General features: G+C 35.4%; 1 protein-coding gene across 1 annotated transcript in view; it reads right to left on the minus strand.

Moving 5' to 3' along the window:
- The window catches only part of wnt5a (wingless-type MMTV integration site family, member 5a), a 40,819-nt gene extending 21,216 nt beyond the window's left edge, over nt 1-19,603 (minus strand). The window contains exons 1-2 of the mRNA XM_052562940.1: nt 19,257-19,603; nt 544-674 (exon numbers count right to left, since the gene is read on the minus strand). Coding sequence (XP_052418900.1) covers nt 544-668 — 125 coding nt within the window. The 5' untranslated portion in view covers nt 669-674; nt 19,257-19,603. The remainder of the gene's footprint in view (nt 1-543; nt 675-19,256) is intronic.
- Nucleotides 19,604-23,514: the final 3,911 nt, after the last annotated feature.

Raw genomic sequence — 23,514 nt, forward strand, 5'->3', positions numbered from 1 at the left:
TCATTTGTTTCAATACAGTGTTTTGGAGCATGTATCAAACTGCCAATCTCACATGATTTCAGTAAACAAGGCATTATTTAGTCATAACTGTTTCATCAATGGTTTGCTACAAGGGGGTGATAATGCCAGTGAACCCATGAATCAAATGATTACCCCAGCAGCAAACTTAATATCTGTTCAGTTTTAAAATTGTCAAATATTTTTAATGAGACATTAGTGTCTCATTAATTAAATTAATTAACAATTAAAATGAAGAGTTAATAGTCCCTTATTGGCCTGTTTAGACAGGTCCTGGCTTTGTAAAAGTTGTTTTATGCATGTGTAGAGTTTTTGTTGTATTTGCATGTGGTATTTCAAGCATTTCAAAAAGTGAATTCTTTTTTTTTTTATCCTGAAAGTCAGAAGTATGAGGAAGAAATAGTTCCTCACAGACATGTTGCACAATGTATAAGACATACAGAGTTATACTTGAATGAAAGAAACACATACTGTACATACATACTGACATATTTTCAAATGTTCTTAAAAAAAAACACTACATACCACCATGAGCTAGCTTCCACAAACACTTGCATAAAGAAGGCACAGAAGGTAATGGTGACCGCTCCATGTCGTGAGTCCGTGATTCCACCCCACCCCAAGCGCATCAACTTCAGCTTGAACAACATTCTGACCTAAAGAAATAAGATGAAGAGTTATTTCAAACAGAGCTCAGCTGCTACTCTGTGTGCTAGTGGAGACAATTGAAGCATGTTTATCTGTGCAAAATGAAGAATAGAAACAGTTACAGCTTATACAGTATTGTTCAAAATAATAGCAGTACAATGTGACTAACCAGAATAATCAAGGTTTTTAGTATATTTTTTATTGCTACATGGCAAACAAGTTACCAGTAGGTTCAGTAGATTGTCAGAAAACAAACAAGACCCAGCATTCATGATATGCACGCTCTTAAGGCTGTGCAATTGGGCAATTAGTTGAAAGGGGTGTGTTCAAAAAAATAGCAGTGTCTACCTTTGACTGTACAAACTCAAAACTATTTTGTACAAACATTTTTTTTTTCTGGGATTTAGCAATCCTGTGAATCACTAAACTAATATTTAGTTGTATGACCACAGTTTTTTAAAACTGCTTGACATCTGTGTGGCATGGAGTCAACCAACTTGTGGCACCTCTCAGCTGTTATTCCACTCCATGATTCTTTAACAACATTCCACAATTCATTCACATTTCTTGGTTTTGCTTCAGAAACAGCATTTTTGATATCACCCCACAAGTTCTCAATTGGATTAAGGTCTGGAGATTGGGCTGGCCACTCCATAACATTAATTTTGTTGGTTTGGAACCAAGACTTTGCCCGTTTACTAGTGTGTTTTGGGTCATTGACTTGTTGAAACAACCATTTCAAGGGCATGTCCTCTTCAGCATAGGGCAACATGACCTCTTCAAGTATTTTAACATATGCAAACTGATCCATGATCCCTGGTATGCGATAAATAGGCCCAACACCATAGTAGGAGAAACATGCCCATATCATGATGCTTGCACCTCCATGCTTCACTGTCTTCACTGTGTACTGTGGCTTGAATTCAGAGTTTGGGGGTCGTCTCACAAACTGCCTGTGGCCCTTGGACCCAAAAAGAACAATTTTACTCTCATCAGTCCACAAAATGTTCCTCCATTTCTCTTTAGGCCAGTTGATGTGTTCTTTGGCAAATTGTAACCTCTTCTGCACATGCCTTTTTTTTAACAGAGGGACTTTGCGGGGGATTCTTGAAAATAGATTAGCTTCACACAGACGTCTTCTAACTGTCACAGTACTTACAGGTAACTCCAGACTGTCTTTGATCATCCTGGAGGTGATCATTGGCTGAGCCTTTGCCATTCTGGTTATTCTTCTATCCATTTTGATGGTTGTCTTCCGTTTTCTTCCACGTCTCTCTGGTTTTGCTCTCCATTTTAAGGCATTGGAGATCATTTTAGCTGAACAGCCTATCATTTTTTGCACCTCTTTATAGGTTTTCCCCTCTCTAATCAACTTTTTAATCAAAGTACGCTGTTCTTCTGAACAATGTCTTGAACGACCCATTTTCCTCAGCTTTCAAATGCATGTTCAACAAGTGTTGGCTTCATCCTTAAATAGGGGCCACCTGATTCACACCTGTTTCTTCACAAAATTGATGACCTCAGTGATTGAATGCCACACTGCTATTTTTTTGAACACACCCCTTTCTAATTCAACTAATTGCCCAATTGCACAGCCTTAAGAGCGTGCATATCATGAATGCTGGGTCTCATTTGTTTTCTGAGAATCTACTGAACCTACTGGTAACTTGTTTGCCACGTGGCAATAAAAAATATACGAAAAACCTTGATTATTCTGGTTAGTCACATTGTACTGCTATTATTTTGAACAATACTGTATATTTATGTGGTAAACCCTCCTAAACCTTTTTCTCAGAGCGATATTTCCTTTCACCTGCGATGCGAAGCAGACAGGTAAGTAAGTTTTGACAAGGAAAACACAGAGAGTAACTGTTCAGTGTTTTACCTCATTTACGATATGTTTTTTATAAGATAATATTATTATATGACGATATTTATTTGCTGCGCTCACCTGAACAAGCCTAACTTTAATCGATTCTCACAGATTTGAATTGCTATGCAGTGCGCAGATGCAGATCTCACTGGGAAACACCGGAAGTAAGTTAACCGTTTTAAACATTAACATTACCTAATTTAAAAGGTGTTTTATAACATCATATTGTTTATAGTGATATAGTGATATAGGTGCGATAGTGATCTGCTGTACACTCCTTAACTTTTTCTCAGACATATTTTCTTTCACTCACGATGCTCTGGAGCAGATGGGGAGGTTGGTTTTAACAAGGAAAAAACCAAAAGTAACGTAGACTAACCAAGAAAAGTGGTGAAAAGTACCACTTCTGCCAGTGTACGGAAGATGATAGGGGTTAACGGTGTTCCGTACAGCACTCATAACTTGCTTTTGTCGGCAAAAATGGACATTTAACTGATAAAATGTGATCAAATGTGAAACTGTTTATTTATTTTAACTGCAAAAAAAAATAATTTAAATGGATATGAAAGAGGAGTACCTTTTTATTTGATTAAAATACAAGTTCATTGCTGCTTTAATAAAGGGCGCATTTGAGTTAGGCATGATTGTGTCGTGATAATAAATATGGCATGTGATTAAAGCATGAACCATGTGAAAGGTTAGTGAACATCATTTCCACATCTTTCTGAAGACAAGAAAGGCAAATAATTTGCACTGATTAATAATTTACAAAAGAAGATCAACCAATGTGAAAACTTAATATAGTAAGAGATCTCTGCTGCCTGTCTCAGGTGAGGGTAGCTCTAAATGGTCATCGCCCACAATCGATGATTAAACATTCCCATTTCAAAGCGTTATTCAAAAGATAATATATAACAATTTATTATAACATAATATTAATTTAATAAAGTCTGTAGTATTGTGGGAAACATAAGTGGAATAGAAATGTACATTTTCGCTGCACTAGTTGTCTTCCCTCCCAAGCTGAAGTTTTGAAATAATCTTCCCCACTGTCCAGTTTCAATCGCGGTGGGTGCATTGAACAAACTTACTCAAATCTTACTGAAACAAACAGCGGATGGGTCTCTGTTTAGATTGGGGGAGAAAAAGAGAAACATAAGGATGACATAGATACAGAGTTTATGTATGACCTGTAATTATTTATTCTGCAATCGTCGCTAAAACATCACCTGTACAGAACATCATACGGAACATGGTTTGTCTACGTTAAGTGTTTTATTTATTTTACGATATGTATTTTATAAATTAATATCACTTTATGACAATAGTTATATGCTGTGCGTGCCAAAATGATCCAACACATTTTCATAGATGAAATCTAAATCTGAAGGGAAATGCGAAAAATGTTTTTTAGCGTTACCCCATTTATAATACAGTATGTATTTTGCAACATCATAATGTCAAATCAAACCACTGTAAAACTGCTCAAATATAAATAGCAATATAAGTAAATTGTTCTTGTGTGTCTCATGAACAATGTTTGTGATTTCATTAAGCATGAATTGAGTTGTCATGATGTTGTATCCTTATATTGGATTTGAGTGCTGTTTTCTTTGAAAATAACACTTTTCAGTAAACTCAAACTCTCTATACTGAGTGAGTTACATTCTTCATCATTCAAAGTGATTTTGTGCCCCCACAAGTCTTGGAGTATGGCACATGAGTTGCAGTGAACTACTTTAGAAACGTTATTATGTTATTATCTTTAAGCATTGCATTACATTTTGTAATTAGTAAAAGGGAGTTGTATGGGTTTGGAATTAAAATGTAAAATAAAATATTTATTTAATATTGGCACAGATGTTTCATACTGGCTTAACAGAAAAATCAAAAGGAGAAGATGTGCTTGAAGAGTATGTCGGGGAAGTCGTGGCTTAATGGTTAGAGGGTTGGACTCCCAATCGAAAGGTTGTGAGTTCTAGTCTCGGGCCGGACGGAATTGTGGGTGGGGTTAGTGCATGAACAGCTCTCTCACCACCTTCAATACCATGACTTAGGTGCCCTTGAGCAAGGCATCGAACCCCAAAATGCTCCCCGGGCGCCGCAGCATAAATGGCTGCCCACTGTGGGTGTGTGCTCACAGTGTGTGTGTGTGTTCACTGCTCTGTGTGTGTGCATTTCGGATGGGTTAAATGCAGAGCACAAATTCTGAGTATGGGTCACCATACTTGGCTGAATGTCACTTCACTTTCACTTTCACTGAAGCCACCAATACATGATTAAGCCACAATTGCATATTTTAAGATTATCATGTTTGTCATGTTTATTTTTTTTTTTTTTACAATAATAATAAATAGTCTGATCTCTTCCTAAAAAAAATGTCAACTAAGGTTTTTTTTTTTTTTTTTTTTTTTTTACGTTTGGACTGTCATTTATGTGCATTCATTTTAATAGGAGTCGTCCAACCTCAACGCAGGGAGATCAGTATGCACTTGGAATTGTGACTTTGTCTCTGTCATTAGAAGACCGATTTTCTAGTAAGACTGACTTTCTTTTTACAAAATATGAATTAAATTATTTTCCTTAAAGGTATAGTTCACCCAAAAATTTTAATTAGCCCATGATTTATTCACCCTTAAGGCAACCTAGGTGTATATGACATTCTTCTTTCAGATTAATCCGATCTGAGTTTTATTAAAAATGATCCTGGCACTTCCAAGATTTATAATGGCAGTGGGTGGGAGTTTCTGTTCAACAGTCCAAAAGAAGTACAATAAAATGCATCCATCCCCAATGACGTGACATGACATTCAGCTAAGTATGGTGTTCCATACTAAGAATTTGTGCACTACATTTAACCCATCCAAAGTGCACACACACAGCAATGAACACACACACACACACACACACACACACCGTGAACACACACCCAGAGCAGTGGGCATCATTTATGCTGTGGTGCCCGGGACAAGTTGAGCCTTGCTCAAGGACACCTCAGTCGTGGTAATAAACAGTGCCTTACATGGCTACGGGGGTAAATAAAGGCCTCCTATAGCGAATCAAAGCGTTTTTGTAAGAAAAATACCCATATTTAAAACATTATAAACACTTTCCTCTAGCTTGTGCTGACTTTCGTGTGTGAAAGCCGTTCTGGGTGGATAACGTAGGACTTTGGTGTAGTGTTAGCTCCAGTGAGAATATGCTAGTCACGCAAGAGCCAATGCTTGTTTACGGGACCATAGGAAAACCAGTCTCCTCTTGACTTTAATAGAAATCCTGTCTCTTTACAAATCCTTGTTTTGTACTTCTAATTTGGGATTCCCTCGTTTTGTTCTCTCATCCGCTCTTCAGTTTTCGTCACTTCACACAATGCTTGCGCTTCGCTGATGTCCTACGTCATCCGCCCAGACGGGCTTCCACGTACAACATTCAGTGCAAGCTAGAGAAACATTTTGGTAGCACTTTATTTTACAGTCTTGTTCCTCATGTACATATTATGTACTTATTATAGTAATTACAATAACTATGTAATAACTAGGTACTAACCCTGAACCTACCCCTAAACCTAACCCTACCCCATTGTAGTTACCTTGTGTTACAGAACTTTCTTAGATAAATACACTGTAAGTACACTATAAGTACATGTTAGTACATGTACTGTAAAATAAAGTGCAACCAACATTTTATTATGGAAGGATGCACTTTATTTCACTTTTTTTTTGGACTGTTGAACAGAAACACCCACTCTAATGCAATTATAAAGCTTGGAAGGGCCAGGACATTTTTATATAACTCTGTCTGGATTCACCTGAAAGAAAAAAGTCATACACACTGGATGCCTTGAGGGTAAGTAAATCATGAGCTAGTTTTAATTTTGGGGTGAACTAACCATTTAAGTCATCATTTACTCACACTGGTTTCTAAAACTGTATGTTTTTTTTTTGTTTGTTTTTTTTTTTAGACCTGGTTGTCCTTATAATGTCAGTCTATGCTAAACAATATCAAGCTTTTAAAAAAGATGCAAAAGTGTCAGAGTGGTCCCATATATTTCTTCTTTAGATTTTTCAAAAAATAACATTTGATAAATGGATTTGAAAATATGCTGTTTTTTTATTTATTTTTTAATTTTTTTTTACTTTTTTGTATTTTTATTTATTAGTATTTTTGTTGTTGTTTTTCAGTTTTACAGGAGAAGGTGTGTGATGCTGCAAATAGGAGTGGATATCTTGCTTGGCTGAAAACTGCTGAGAAACATCTCGTCGTGCTGAAAAAAGAAGTCTAGTGAAGAGAAAAAGACTATTCTCTCCAAGGAGGTCCAAACACCATCAAAGACTTTGATAAGTGAGCATTAACATGTATTATGCATTTATGGTAATGAATGGAATGCTGTTGTTTAACCTGATACATGTCAGCATTATAAATCTTATGACATTTAGAGTACATATGTGTCTTTGCAATGATTTGCTTTGACATTATGATGTTTAATTGTTGTAAGACCATGTTCTTTACATTGAAATTTTGAGTATTATTATTTTTTATTTTGAATTGAAGCATTGAAAGTGAAGACATTTTGGTGCAGGGAAAAATGACAATGTTTCAATTAAATAAATAAATGTAAACACTGGTTTCACCTGAACACTGGGTAGTGTTGACCAGTTAATTCCTGAGTGTTAACTTTGAACACCAACTTTGGTGTTCTTATCATCCATTCTGGTGTTAATATTTTACACCATAAGAGTTTGTTGGTTAACACTGTCAGAGTGTTAATAATGTTAACTCTTTCAAAAGTGTTAATTTAACACTTTACCGGTGATTCCCATATATACTCTGGGTAAGTGTTCATTTTAACTCTGAGGGAGTTAAATCCATTCTTTAAAATTTGCTGTGCATATTGTGAAAGTTAAAAACACCACTTTGTATTTAAAAAATTGCACTCCTTTCCATAGAGAGAGCCTAACCTGAGATAGGCTTACAATCTAAATATATAATCTAGAAAGTCTGTCTGTGTATCACATATTTATATAAGATATAAACATGAACCCCAAAACATATGTGTAGTTTAGACACACCAGTCTAAATCGTAAATTAAGATATGAAATTCACACTTGAAAATGCAGACTATGAATTTACAGGTGCATCTCAATAAATTAAAATGTCGTGGAAAAGTTTATTTATTTCAGTAATTCTATTCAAATTGTGAAACTTGTGTATTAAATAAATTCAGTGCACACAGATTGAAGTAGTTTAAGTCTTATAGTTATTTTAATTGTGATGATTTTGTCTCACATTTAACAAAAACCCACCAGTTCAACTCAACAAATTAGAATAGGTGACATGCCAATCAGCAAATCAACTTAAAACACCTGCAAAGGTTTCCTGATTCTTCAAAATGGTCTCTCAGTTTGGTTCACTAGGCTACACAACCATAAGGAAGACTGCTGATCTGACAGTTGAAGACAATCATTGACACCCTTCACAAGGAGGTTAAGCCACAAACTTTGTTGCCAAAGAAGCTGGCTGTTCACAGAGTGCTGTATCCAAGCATGTTTACAGAAAGTTGAGTGGAAGGAAATTGTGTGGAACAAAAAGATGCACAACCAACTAAGAAAACCCCAGCCTTATGCGGATTGTCAAGCAAAATCATTTCAACAATTTGAGTGAACTTCACAAGGAATAGACCAGGAAGAGTCACCACACACTGACGTGTCAAGGAATTTGCTGAACCACAGACAATGTCAGAGGCGACCTACCTGGGCTAAGGAGAAAAAGAACTGGACTGTTGCCCAGTGGTCCAACGTCCTCTTTTCAGATCAGAGCAAGTTTTTTATTTCATTTGGAAACCAAGGTCCTAACGTCTGGAGTAAGGGTGGAGAAGCTCATAGTTAAAGTTGCTTGAAATCCAGTGTTAAGTTTCCACAATCTCTGAAGATTTGGGGAGCAATGTCATCTGCTGGTGTTAGTCCATTGTGTTTTTTGTACACCAAAATCACTGCAACCATTTACCAAGTAATTTTGGGAGCACTTCATGCTTCCATCTGCTGACCAGCTTTTTGAAGATGCTGATTTCATTTTCCAGCAGGATTTGGCACCTGCCCACATTGCCAAAAGCACCAGTTTTGTTAAATGACCATGGTGTTGGTGTTGGTGTGCTTGACTGGCCAGCAAACTCACAAGACCTGAACCCCATAGAGAATCTATAGGGTATTATCAAGAGGACAGTGAGAAACGAGACCAGAACATTCAGTTGAGCTGAAGGCTTATGAAGTATTCTAATTTGTTGAGATAGTGAATTGGTCGGTTTTTGTTAAATGTGAGCCAAAATCATCACAATTAAAAGAACCAAAGACTTAAACTACTTCGGTCTGTGCGCATTAAATTTATATAATACACAAGTTAAACAATTTGAGTTCAATTAATGAAATAAATGAACTTTTCCACAACATTCTAATTTTTTAGATGCACCTGTATGTATATGAGGAAATAGACATTAATGTCACATCAGTGCGACGAGACTGTCCCTCCTGCAAATGTGTCCTTCGTGTCTTGGGCCATGAAGGATACAAAGAATGGATTTTTCAAGGACCAGACTATCCCAAGATTTATTCCGTGACAACAGGATATTTATTTAATTGTTTATTCTTTTTTTTTTTCTTTTTTTTAAGGCAACGCTGATTTAGTCAAGTCAAGTCAAGTCACCTTTACTTATATAGTGCTCTAAACAAAATACATTGCGTCAAAGCAACTGAACAACATTTATTGGCAAAACAGTGTGTCAATAATGCAAAATGACAGTTAAAGGCAGTTCATCATTGAATTCAGTGATGTCATCTCTGTTCCCCAACTAAGCAAGCCAGAGGCAACAGCGGCAAGGAACCGAAACTCCATCAGTGAAAGAATGGAGAAAAAAACATTGGGAGAAACCAGGCTCAGTTGGGGCGCCAGTTCTCCTCTGACCAGACGAAACCAACAGTTCAGTTCCAGGCTGTAGCAAAGTCAGATTGTGCAGATTGTGCATCAAAGTCAGAAGAATCATCTGTTTCCTGTGGTCTTGTCCTGGTGCTCCTCTGAGACAAGGTCTTTACAGGGGATCTGTATCTGGGGCTCTAGTTGTCCTGGTCTCCGCTGTCTTTCAGGGATGTAAAGGTCCTTTCTAGGTGCTGATCCACCATCTGATCTGGATATGTACTGGATCCGGGTGACTGCAGTGACCCTCTGATCTGGATACAGACTGGATCTGGTGGCTACGGTGACCTCGGAACAAGAGAGAAACAGACTAATATTAGCGTAGATGCCATTCTTCTAATGATGTAGCAAGTACATCGGGTGGTATGGGAAGCGTTCCCGGTTCCGGTTTGCCTACTTAATGCAGCCTAAAAATCCTTTAACTGATTTGGATATTAAAAGCACATTGGTATGTTAAGTGTAAGCCAGGTTAAAGAGATGGGTCTTTAATCTAGATTTAAACTGCAAGAGTGTGTCTGACTCCGGTACAATGTTAACAAAATGTATTTACAGTTTCAAATTTAAATATTGAGCTTCAACTTACTTGAAAACTCTTTAAACATGTTATAGCAGTTCAAAAGTTTACTTCTTTCTTACTGAGATGCGATTTTATAAATACTTTATACACTTTATTATGTACATAATGGACCAAGGTGAGCATGTTTAGATGGATTGTGAACCCTGTTTTGTTTTCAAACAATAAAATGTAATTTTTCATAAAAGTACAAAATAAATTTTACTGTCATGCACATTTGCTAGGTGACAAGAGTAATACCCTATATGCTAGTTGTCCCATTTAACACCTACAGCCACTGAGGACAGAGCTACAGCTTCTTTTATATATAAAATGGCTGTTTGGTAGCAGCAAACTGCGTCACGCTTTATTTTAAGGTCTTTTAACAAACCATTAACTTTGACTTTTGCTTCAATAAACTCTAATAAAATCACTTTTATAAGATGTTTGAATACAGTATGTGAAAACAGCCAGCCTATAATGTTAAAAATCCACCATTAATTTTTTTTTTATTCCAATAAATCATAAACAGTCTCTCAGAACAAGTGTTTCCAGATTTCTCCCTACACTGGCATCACTGTAGGGAGAAATCTTGCACATTCATGATGATCTCTGCCCTATTAACATATTCACAGAAGCAGTAGTCTGCCATTACTAGGGATGTAACGATTCACTCAATGATTCACTCAACAATTTGATTCACGATTTGGAATTCATGTTTCTATTTTTATTTTTATTTATTTTTTTTTTTATTCCTTACAAAATAAGATTTCAAGCAAATAATAAATTAAATGTGTCCTTTTATTTTTGCTTGGAAAAAATGTTGCACGGTTCTTTGTGAAATTGGAACATAACACTATAATAATATACTAATATAGCACTAGCATATTTTTTTTCTCTTTTGTTGGTTTTAATTGCTTCTATTTTCCTAATTTGTAAGTCACATTAGATAAAATGCTAAATATGCTAAATAACTAAATTTAAACATAATGTAAATGTAAATTTTAAAACAAATCCCAAATTAAATAAATAACACAAATAAGATAAATCTCTTCATATAGAAAAAATAAGGCTTTGTCTGTGCTCTTTCCACTTATAACGAGAGGCAACCACTGCATTTTACTCACGATTCAAACAACGATGTTGCATACATTTTTTATCTAAATTAGATTGTATAATTTAAAAATTTGAATCAAAAACTGAATGGTTAGACTTCAGTTTTGTGAAACTATACATAAAAAAGTATCATGACATAAAATACATAAAATAAAACATGAAACAGAAAAATATAACGAGCTGAATGAGAAACAGATTCACTCTCTGCCAGCAGTTTTTAATTTTAATATGCATTATTATATAGAGGCAAGATGAAAAGAAAATATATCATCTAAACTTTTCTAAAGATGTATGTTCTTCTCAGACATACATTCATATAAACTCCTACCCCTAATTTAATTGAGATTTGTTTAGCATGTCAAAAATTATTTTAATTGATTTTTAACTGGCTCATGGTTAATCGTTACATCCCCAGCCAAGTCAAGTCCCCTTTATTTATATAGTGTTTTAACAATATAGATTATCACAAAGCAACTGTACAGCATCAAATAGGAAAATAATGTGTTTTGTAAAGCAAAAAGGCAGTTCATCATTGAATTCAATTATATCATCATGTAGCTCAGTTCAGTTTAAATAGTATCTGTGCAATCAAGTCAAGGAAAATGATGGTAATGAAGTGACCCCAACTAAGCAAGCAAGTGGCGACAGCGACAAGGAACCAAAACTCCATCGGTGACAGAATGGACAAAACATCTTGGGAGAAACCAGACTCAGTTTGAAGAGAAACAGAGAGAAATAGACTAATATTAGCATATATGCCATTATTCTAACAATGCAGTAAGTACATTGTGTGTTCAATCAGGACCACTTCCGTCAAGTACATTTATGACGATTATAATTGCATACAGTTTGTTTTTTTGTTTATTAAGGGTGCAGAACAACAAACCAATAAAGCATTACAATAATCTAAACTTGAGGTGATATCTCCCAAGGGTAACATCTGAGGTGTGAAAAGTAACAGCCCTAGTACTGAGCCTTGAGGTACTCCATACTGAATTTGTGATCAATATAATACCACTTCATTCACTGAAACGAATGATCAGATACGTTTTCTAGTCTATTCAAGATAATTTTTTGGTCAGTAGTATCAAACGCAGCACTACGATCCAATTACGTGAGTTGTAAACAAAATGTGAGCGACTGCTTCCAATGAAGAGACTGTAAAGAAAAAACAAAGTTAGATCAGATTACTAGTTCAGTTGGTGGAGTTTTAATTGCAAGCAGCAATGCTATGAAAGAGATGTTGGAGGATGGGAATTAAATAGACCGCAGGTGATAGGTGTCAAGACTGGATTGGTACACGTCAGGAACAGCTGACTGTCAGTTGATGCAAGCATGACTAACGTGACCTAACTGAACTAACGCCATGCTCGATATATGGGAAGTGTTTCCAGTTCCGGATTTTCCTAATTAATGTAGTCTAAAAATGCTTTAATAGATTTGAATATTATAATTGTGTGTCTGCCTCCAGAACAATGCTAGGTAGGGTATTCCAGAGTTTGGTAGCGAAGTAGGAAAAGGATTTGCCGCCTGGAGTTGATTTTGTTATTCTAGGTATTATCAAATTGGCCGATTTTTGAGAACGCAGTGGACGTGGAGGACTATAGTGCAATAAGAGTTTGTTCAAATACTGAGGTGCTAAACGATTCAGGGCTTTATAAGTAATAAGCAAGATTTTAAAAGCTACACAATGGTTGATAGTGAGCCAGTACAGAGTTGACTGAACCAGGCTAATATGGTCATACTTCCTGGTTCTAGTAAGAACTCTAGCTGCTGCATTTTGGACTAACTGGAGTTTGTTTATTAAGGGTGCAGAACAACAAACCAATAAAGCATTACAATAATCTAAACTTGAGGTGATATCTCCCAAGGGTAACATCTGAGGTGTGAAAAGTAACAGCCCTAGTACTGAGCCTTGAGGTACTCCATACTGAATTTGTGATCAATATAATACCACTTCATTCACTGAAACGAATGATCAGATACGTTTTCTAGTCTATTCAAGAGAATTTTTTGGTCAGTAGTATCAAACGCAGCACTAAGATCCAATATCACTAATAGAAAGATACAACCATGATCAGATGATAAGAGCAGGTCATTTGTAACTCTAAGGAGAGCAGTCTCAGTACTATGATAGGGTCTCAATCCTGACTGGAAATCCTCACATATACCATTTTTCTCAAAGAAGGAATATAATTGTGAGGATACTACCTTTTTTAGAAAGAAAAAGAAGATTCTGCATCTATATGATTATTTCTCGATAACTCTTTTCCCCGGAGTTCTAGCAAGGGTTCAACAAGATGTAATAAGCCTGTTGCTCATAGTCCCATTTGTTCTTGGACGTTACACCTTTCTTAGATTGTGCTCTATGGAAGATTCCCATCCAGGGAGACTTTCTATCTCAAGTGCTGGTCTTTATTCACTACATATAGCCTGAGATCTGAAAACTGTGAGTCTGGCCCCTGAGGTGGACCACAATAAAGACTATGGTCTCTCAACCAAGGTTGTTGAGACCATACTGAATGATAAAGACTTCTCCACAAGGAAACTGTTTGCCACCAAGCAGTTTCTATCACATTGGATCACATACACACTTTCCTGGCCCATGAGGTACTTGGGTTGCCTTTGCCTCTAGTACATAGTGCCCACTCCACTCAGGGTTTGCCACCTTCTAAGGCATTATATTAGATTATGCCTTTGCAAGATTTCCTTTCCACACACATTCATATGGTTTACAGTTTGAATACAGAATCATCCTTGTGTATATTGACATTCCCATAGTATCAACACCAAGGCACAGTGTCAAAGTTCGATCCAAAGGGAATGTCTTTGGATTACATATGTAATACTGTTTAACTGATAAGGTAATGAGACCCTGCATTCAGAGATGCAGCAATAAACTGATTTCACAAACAAATGTGCTTTAAAATGTCATAGTAAATTAATCATAAAGGCTCCGCTACACCAAGTGTTTCTGTTACATGAAACAGAACTGTTGCAAGTTGCACAAAACAAAGTTACACCAGTGGTGCACCAGCTTAAAGTGCCATGCTTATCAGAGACACACCAGTTACTACACACACTACTGTAGATTAACTATGACAGAGGAACCAAACAACAAAGGTTAAAGGCACAATATGTAATTTTTCTGCTTTAAAAATAGCAGAAATCACTATATCTATGTTATATATATATATATTTTAGTTGTGTACTGACATCATCCCGACAGTTTCCACGAACTTTCAAATCCGGAGAAAATTATAGTTTAATTAGAAGACACGGCACATTTCTTTATTTCCGTTTTGTCGCCCGTCTATGGCGTCATATAAACTTTGACCCCTCTAGTTTATCTAACTTCCTGCAGAACCGCCAAATACAAAGGTGAACAGAAACAAAGACGAGACAAAGAAGAAAAAGTAGTAGCCTTTATCGAGACTATTATATTTTATATTTATATTGTTTATATTCGTATTTAAACCTCAATCAATTACTTAGTTATGGATCATGATTATGCTTTGCCTGCACGTTCTGTGAAGCGCAAACGCACAGGTGAAATAAAATTAATATAAACAGGTATGCATCCATTCAGCTAACTTTATCTATCCGTATATTTTGTGAAACGATGATTTTTTGTGTAAAACGCAGACGGACTAGCTCTCATGTAAATCTACATTTGTTCTATATCTAGCTGAATAAAGTAGCTTCAAATGCAGTTCTCTAACTTGTTCGATATCATAGTATAACGTAATTATAATTATTAACAAAAGGCGACCGTTTTTTTAACATATATTACTACTAGCTAGATGGAATATTGATTTGATAGGAGTCTCATAATTCATATAGTTGGTTTCCTCGGGCGCACGCGCCTGGACCTAAGTTAACTTCCGGTCTGTGTTGTGTATATCAATCTGGCTGCAGTGCCTTCTACAAACGCAGTTAAAGGCAAGGTGATGAGTAGACTGAAGTTGGGCTCAGGTGGTTGTGTGTGGGATGTGTTTCCCATACATTTATTTATTTTTGGAGACTCGCCACAATTTTAAAACTGATCTTTTTTCAAAAAGGCTTCATTGAGTAACGTTACGTACTGCACGTTTAATAATAATAATTCCTTACATTTATATGTTTAAATATCAAAGCGAGGCACAGGTGTTTTTATATCGCTGTATTTCTGAAGGAAGACTTGCATGTTATATGCCTGATAGCAGCGTATGAGAATACCAGCTCTGCTTCGTTTACAGCTGTTACTGGGGAAACCTCTATTTCTTGCGCTTTATGTCTATGCTTTAAAACATCTCCTGTTGGCAAATAATACATTTGCATTTTCATTAAGTCCGCCTGATCCACGCAGCAAACATTTTGTTTGTTATCAAAAAATATCTACTCTAGAGGGACTTAGCTGTTGTTATTGATTCTATTTGGAAGTCTACCGGAAGTTAAGTTAGGTCCACAAAAGCGCTCATGCGCAGTAACGTTTGTTTATGTTGTTGCCGTTGAAACCGTCTATATCTCTCCATTCGAAAAGACGTGATTGTCAAAATACTAAGTTAGAATGAGTGAGGAATGATAGGGAGCGACAGAGCGCGTGTTCCAATGAACAACAACTCCCATGAGCCTTACGCTCTTTCCCAACGTCATCAAAGTACGTCTTATGTTATTATTTTGATTGAGTGACCCCTGCACGTTTAATTCCACCAGATAATGCCTAAAGTCCATAGTGTGGGAGCATTTTGGGTACACCAAGAATGACCAGGGCATCATAAATATTGCTGTAGAAAAATGCAGTGAATAAACCATTTTTATGCACGACACGAAAAACAACCTGATGTGAAGCTACGGCTTGATAGCTCAGCACTCTGCCTGCTTCAAATCAAAAAGGAAGAAATTATGTGGTAATGTCACATTTATTTATGAATTAATTATAATATTTAGCTACTTTAATTTATTATTCAGCAGACTGAGAGGGACAGAGAGAGGTGACAGTTGCATGTGTGAATTAACATTTTCTGCCTGTTATGTTTAGTTACTTCAAATTTCAAACACAGCAGTTTTACCCCCTCCTTGCTGTTGAATATAACGTAGAGATTCAATATATATATTCAATATATACACAATCTCGAATCTCACAAACCAAAATAATAGACATGATTTTCTTAGGCCACATGTAAAATCCATTATCAATAAGCTTATTAAAATGAATATTTGATGGTAACAGTTTTCCTTGGTGGATAAATAAAGTAAAAATTTGTCTTAATAATAATAATGCTTCATCAACATTAACATTATTAACCAGGGCTTGAAAACAAAAAACAAAAAAAAAACAAAATGCAATTGGTTCACTCCAAGCAGAATCAATATTTTTTATTTTTGTTTTCCTGCTTTCCTTTGATATTATTGTCATTCTGAAACTGGTTTGGGTGGAAGAAATACCGGTTAATAAAGTTTTTTTTTTAAAGCAATTTTATGTGGCTATAATTTGCTTAAAACTAATAATAGCCTAATAAAGTACAGCGTTTTCTTTACTCAAAAAGAAAAGGAAAAAAGAGAGATCTGGTAACATTAGCCAATAACCCGCTGAGTTAAGTCACAGCCAACTTCTTCTTTCTAGATTTTGGCCAAATGTATACAGGCTACTAAAGAAAAAAAAAGAAAGAAAAAAAAAGTTATTAGTTTCTCTCCAAAACAAAATCCTCTTTTTGAAGTTTAGGCTATATAACAACGTCAGTCCAAAAAACTAATTAATTCATGGTGAAGATTATACCTACCTCTCTCATTTTGTACGAATACAAGTGTATCTGGATGCTAAAATATTATTTATTATATAGTGTTTGTGCTTTTATGAACAGGCTTCAATATAGCAAAATTATGTTGTGTGTGCATGTAAGGCCTCGGTGCAATGATCAACGCTGGTTGGTTATACAGAAGCAAGACATTATTCACATTGTAAAGCTTTTACAAAATAAAGAAAACTAGGCGCCCACTCTCTGCTGTTTCTTTTTCCTTTGGAACGTGTCACAATGAACCGTAATTCAGCACATTTATTATTTAGTTTGTTAATCTGTCAATATGATTTAAGCGAAATTTATTTAGTGTAGGCCTATATTCCTATATTTATTTTTATGTAATACTATAGTTTTTCAGTTTTCTCCATTCACAGAAGCGCTGCAGGTGTGTGTGTGATCTGTTGAATTCATCTTACACTATCCTCAGATAAACTCTAAAGAATCTGTTAAACTTTCCGTGTACAATCCTGATGCGGACTTCTTCCATTTATACTTCCGAAAGTGTACGCTGAAGGTCCGCTCTGCAGCAAACACAAACAATTGCCCAGAATTATTGCAGATCTTTATATTATTTTATTGACGGATTGCACTGGTTCGAGTAGCAATGGGCTTCTTCATACACTGCCTACACATGTGCAATTGTGATTGTGAAGCCTACTGACCCCGCAAAATGGGAGGCAAGTGGTCGTCCACTCTGAGCCTACGCACACTCTCTCTGAAGGTGATTTTTAAGTCATGCCTACCTAGCAGTCCATAGCGGAATCACGGACGAGGAAAGTATTACTGAGGCTTATGGGCAGTGCATTGCCATTGCGACTTGCCTATGATGAGTTCACAGCTGAGCGACATTTCACTCGTTGGCTTCGTCACATTTGCATAGGCCGTACCGCTGGATTAGTGATTGGTTGACAGCAAATTTCAGAAATTTCCTTGAACTGGTTCAGAGCCCTGTTATTAACATATTTATTATCCCCATTATATTATTATTTATTTATTTTTCACCATGTTTCCATATTATCTACCTCAGGTCCAAAACAAATGTACAAATTATATACAAACTTAAAATACTAAATACTTTTTTGATATATTTTCATTAGTTATTTTCAAAGGAGAATTACTAACATGGATGTTTACAAAGCAGAGATCACCTTCTTAATTCCAATGGGAGAGATTAACTTTTGTCTTTTTTATTTTGAACTATATTATTTGGTTACTGTTTCAAAAGGCAGCGATAAACAATACTTTAAAATTTGAAGAGTGTTCATGTGATTTTATAGATTAGCAATGTTGTGAAATGAATAAATGCATAATAATCATGATAATCGTGAAACTGTGATTCATTTCTCAGACTATAATCTTACCATTATCTATAATTGCTGCATCCCCACCTGCAACATGTTGCCATACTTCAACATGATTTCACATGTTCTTCAGACACCGGCACGCACTGGACGTGTACCAGTAGTGTCAACACAATGTTGCTGCATCTCATTCACAAAGATGACAACCATAACCCGGAGATATTTTCTATAGTGAAGCTATGTAAAACCTTTCTGCCAAAAGAAAGAAACAGAGGTGTGACTCTGCCAACATCAGGGGTACTGTGACCCATAATATAATGTAACCTAAGTTAACCTCTCTGCACAAAATCTTTCACTCAACAAGTGTAAACCACTTCCTAAATAAATGACATATATGTGCTTTTATGAATAAAAAAAAAATATAAAACAGAAAAGCTGTCACCCAGAATTAAAAAGTGTAATTAAGTGCAATTAAATGCAAGCTCTAACATGATACACGTCTCGTCTGTACTTCTTAATTTTTATTTATTTATTTATATTAAAAACAAGAATTGTAGATGAGGTGTTAAAGTAAACTCATTACATCTTTTCAAGCAAAACCAAGCTTGAGAACCTGGAGAAATTATAAGAATTTCTCCAACTTTTAAAGCTACAACTCTTGTACAAACATTGTATTACAGAAACTATATGTTTCTACATGTGTTTTTACCTTGACATATCAGTTTCAAATAGGTCAAAGTGCCACGCTTCTTTTATTTGAGCAAGTCAAGCAAGCAAGTCAAAATTCTCACAAAAACTGAACAACAAACTGAAACGGCCGGCGCCGGCAGATGTCGTTATAAACAACTTATAAAGACATCTAGACCACTAATCTATAGATAGATAGATAGATAGATAGATAGATAGATAGATAGATAGATAGATAGATAGATAGATAGATAGATAGATAGATAGATAGATAGATAGATAGATAGATAGACAGATAGGATTATAAACAAACTTACAAGTCTCAGGAAGACCTCCTCTTTGGGCTCTGTATGGTTATTAACAAAATATTGGGTGATAGATTGGTTTATTAAAAATGATAATACTAATAATACTACTAATAAAAATAATATGCTAAAATCCCACAGAGATTGATAGAGAATATTCCCAATGCTGTTGCAGCTGACTCGTGCTGATTGTCTGGATGTTTCTATATTTGTCCCCAAGATCCATAAAACATGAAGTTTAGGCAGAAAGAAGAGTTTAATCCACACGTCACAAAAATCACACAGGTAATTTCCTGCAGGTTAATCCAGGAGACAAACTCTTCATTCTCAGCGTTCTCGATCAGTAAATATTACAGGTTCTCTATGACGCTTCTAATCCGCGAAACATCACAGTCTCTTCTCTTCAAGCAGGTCAGGTCACACTCTTGCTGTGAGTAGATGTCTGGTGTGTGCTGTGTGTCTCCCGCACTGCTGTAATCAGCTGCACACGGAGTGTTTTATCTTCGCGCGACAAACTCCTCCTGTGATGCGCGTGGGAACGCAGCGCATGCACTTACCTGTATCTAAAACAAATACGAAAAATATACGCAAATATTTATTTTGCCATTCAATTGAATAATGTAGTGAAGTGACGCTTTATTATTCATTTAAAAGAAATTGGTATAGGCGTGTGTAAAAACTATAAAATATGTATATATAAAATTCTCATTTCTACTTAAATCTAGAACATTTTGTACATAAAATATTGGATCAAGTGCGATCATGTCAAGGAGCAGACAATTATACATGTGCATCTTGAAAAGCAAATGTTTTGGAAAGTGCTATTACATGTTTTGTGCCATTTAAATAAATTGTTTTAAATGAAAATAATAGCAAACACACATTTAGCCCTATTGTGTGTATATATATATATATATATATATATACATATAATATTCATTTTATTTATTTATTTTATGCAGAAATTATAAATTGCCATCTTGTTTCAACCAAAGTGATCTGAACGCACCTGACTTCTCAACTCATAATTACAAACGTCTCATGAGGACTTCAATGCAGTAGGGCTACCTTCATCCCTAATCCAACACACCTGAAATCAGTTCATTAAGGTGTTAAGGATCATGAAAATTATATACTGGTGTGTTGGGGCAGGTTGGAACTAAACTTTGCAGGACAGAGGGGCTCCAGAATCAGCTTTGAAGACATTTGCTCATGTTGCACGTTTAGAAATAACAAATGCTTTCCAGTTTAATTCATTGACAGAATAGAATGGACAGTAATTCAGTGTTTCTGTTTTGTAGATGTGTTGAACATAAAAGAATGAGTCGACCTGTGCCATTTTTAATTGTTCATTATGATGTGGACTTTGAAAAAAAGAAAATATTATTTAAGGTTAAGGAAGTACTGAAATCTATATTAGACCAGACAACAAGCCCATGACTGAGCATTTTCATGTGCTGATACCTGTGATTCATGGTGGAGCCTTGATCTCCTGCAATAATCTCCTTCTTAGAACTTCAGTATTTATCTCTTCTATTGTAAACCACACTCTCCCTCCATCATGTTCTGCTGTAAATTATGAAGTCTGTTTATTCTGTGATTGTCTGTGCTTATGATTTGTGGTGTGTGAAGTGTTCCTTACCTGTACCAACCTGTTAAATAAATGCCTGACGTCAATCCTAACTCTTTACCACTCCGGTTGCTACAGTCACCTGACAGCCACACTGCTAGTTTGGAGAGTACATGAAAAATGTGTTGTTGTTGTTCTTCCTCCAAAAATCAGTTGTGACATTCATCAGAGGAAATTTAGGCAGCCTATTTTGGAATGTGTGTAATGTGTAAATAGTGTGTAGAACTTTATTATAAATGTTTTCTGCATAAACTCTACTGACATATAAAGCAGAAATTTTATATTTCACATTTGGGCAAATATTGTATTTCATCCAGGTATTTTGTATATTTAGAAAATGTACATATTGTGCAAAATATGCATACTGCAGAAACAGAAAAAAAAGAGTAGTATGTTGAAGCCAATATCTACCCATACACACAGTTACTGGTTTAATAACATCTAAAGTACAATTTAATTAAAACCTTGCTTTCATTTGACTATTCAGATTCACCAAAATATAATAGTTATTAAAAGAAAACCCTCTATAAATAAATAAATAATAAACTGAGAGACTAAGGCTGGAAGATGGAGAATACTAAACTAATACTAAACTAATGACACTATTTGCCAATCAAGAACCTTTCTGTACATCTTTGCAATTTTGCAAAAAATAGAGATAAAAGGTTTACTACTACTACTACTACTACTACTACTACTACTACTACTACTACTATTATTATTATTATTATTATTATTATTATTATTATTATTATTATTGTTATTATAATCCTGCTGTAAAGCAACAATACATCCAAGACATTGTATCTATTGAAGCTGGACAGTTTGCTCCAATTTTGTTCCAATCAAATATCCATGTTCAGAGGTAAGAGGTCATTAGTTGTAATGAGAGGCCTGTTGCTTTTTAAAGCTTCTTCAGTAGCTTCTGCAGGTGATGTTAGTTTTATACAAAAGGGAACCATTTAAATCTCATGATTTGGCCTGTTACACTTTGTTAACATTGTCATAGCATTTCAAGAATGGAACAAATGCACAATCGTGGAAATATTACACTCTTAATTTATATAAACTGTAAACCCTAATCATATTGTGATCAGTTGGGGTCCGTGACAAAATTAAACATGCCATGTGTATGAGTTTTAGCTGTAAATATTCTCAAAGCAGAAATTTGTGACACTGTGTTGCTGTGGACAAGTTATGAACCATCAAATACACAAGGCAGTACATTTCAAGCTGTTAGATAAATATTTCGTTGAATGAAACTATTTTGTTTCATGTTTAGGCATGTTCCAGATGTGCAAAGCAAGAAACCGACAGTATATGCTGTTTGATTTAATTTGGTAACAAATTTCCATCATTAGTCGAAATGATTTTGCTTTGCACACCATAAAATGTCAGGTTAATTTTATTTGACTCACTTTATATTAAGCTAAATTAGTCAGTTGATTTTACGCACATTTTGTACAAAGGTCTTTTTTTATTTTTATTTTTATTTTTTTTACATTGTTATCAGTAACACTTTATTTTAAGGTGTCCTTGTTACCCGTTACATATACTCACTATTTGTAATAACAACACATTATGCATAATTACATGCAAGTCACCTTAATCCAACCCCTAATCCTGACCCTAACCATATAGTAAGTACATGTAGATAATTCATATTATTCTGTGCATAAATATATATTTATATAATACACTGTAACAGCAACACAAAAGAAAGTCTGATTTTTCTTTTTTTCTTTTTTTTTTTTTTTTTTTTTTTTTTTTTTTAACATTGTACATTTATATATTCTGACAATAACACCTGGCTAATATTTTTAATTAATTCTTGTTTGGAACTTAAAAGCTTTAGTCATATTCATTTAAATACCTCTTCATTTTGAACCCCCAACTTCTGACACTTCCCCACAATCCCCATAATAATACAATCTACATTTCCCCACCGTATAAATACAGGCATGGCTGATTTCTTATTAGCATCCCAGCAGTGGACCCACTATTTCTCATAGACCCTGCTTCAGGGAATTAGGCACAGAAAGCAGAAAGCATCTGTGAAAAAACTTTTACTAATATTACTTGAAAATAAAAACAAACAGCACACTACAATCCCTATTGAAGAAAAAAGGTAAAGCCCCCCTGTTTTATAGCATTCTTGCAAATTTCCCTGTGGCAGAGAGATCCAGAACACCGATATTTAAAAGAGGACTAACTGTGTCAGACATTAGCACAAACACTTCCCCAAGCTTCAGAACAAACCCCCTCCCCAGGAATGTTTAAAAGTTCAAAACAGAACCTTTTCTCATCGGCCTGTACTTCTTCATGTTGGTTATGATCATTTAAAAGGAAGAGGACAGGAAGAGACTAGCAGGTCTAAACAGTTCTGCTATGGATATCTACACACTGAATTCATAAGTGTTTATTTAATGTATAAGGCCTAACACTGCTACAGTTAATAGAATAAAAGTGTTGGTGTTCTTACTTGTAGTTGGTCCAAGCTGATAAACTACAGTACGTCCTCTTTCCGTTTTGCCCTTGGCTGGATGATCACCATATTGTCAGCTTCAGAGCAGGGTGCATTTCCCAAAAACACTGTAAACCGAAGTAGATCATGGAAACAAACCACTGGCACCTGTGGTC

The sequence above is a fragment of the Carassius gibelio genome, chromosome B8 (genome assembly GCF_023724105.1).
Source record: "Carassius gibelio isolate Cgi1373 ecotype wild population from Czech Republic chromosome B8, carGib1.2-hapl.c, whole genome shotgun sequence".
NCBI lineage: Eukaryota > Metazoa > Chordata > Actinopteri > Cypriniformes > Cyprinidae > Carassius > Carassius gibelio.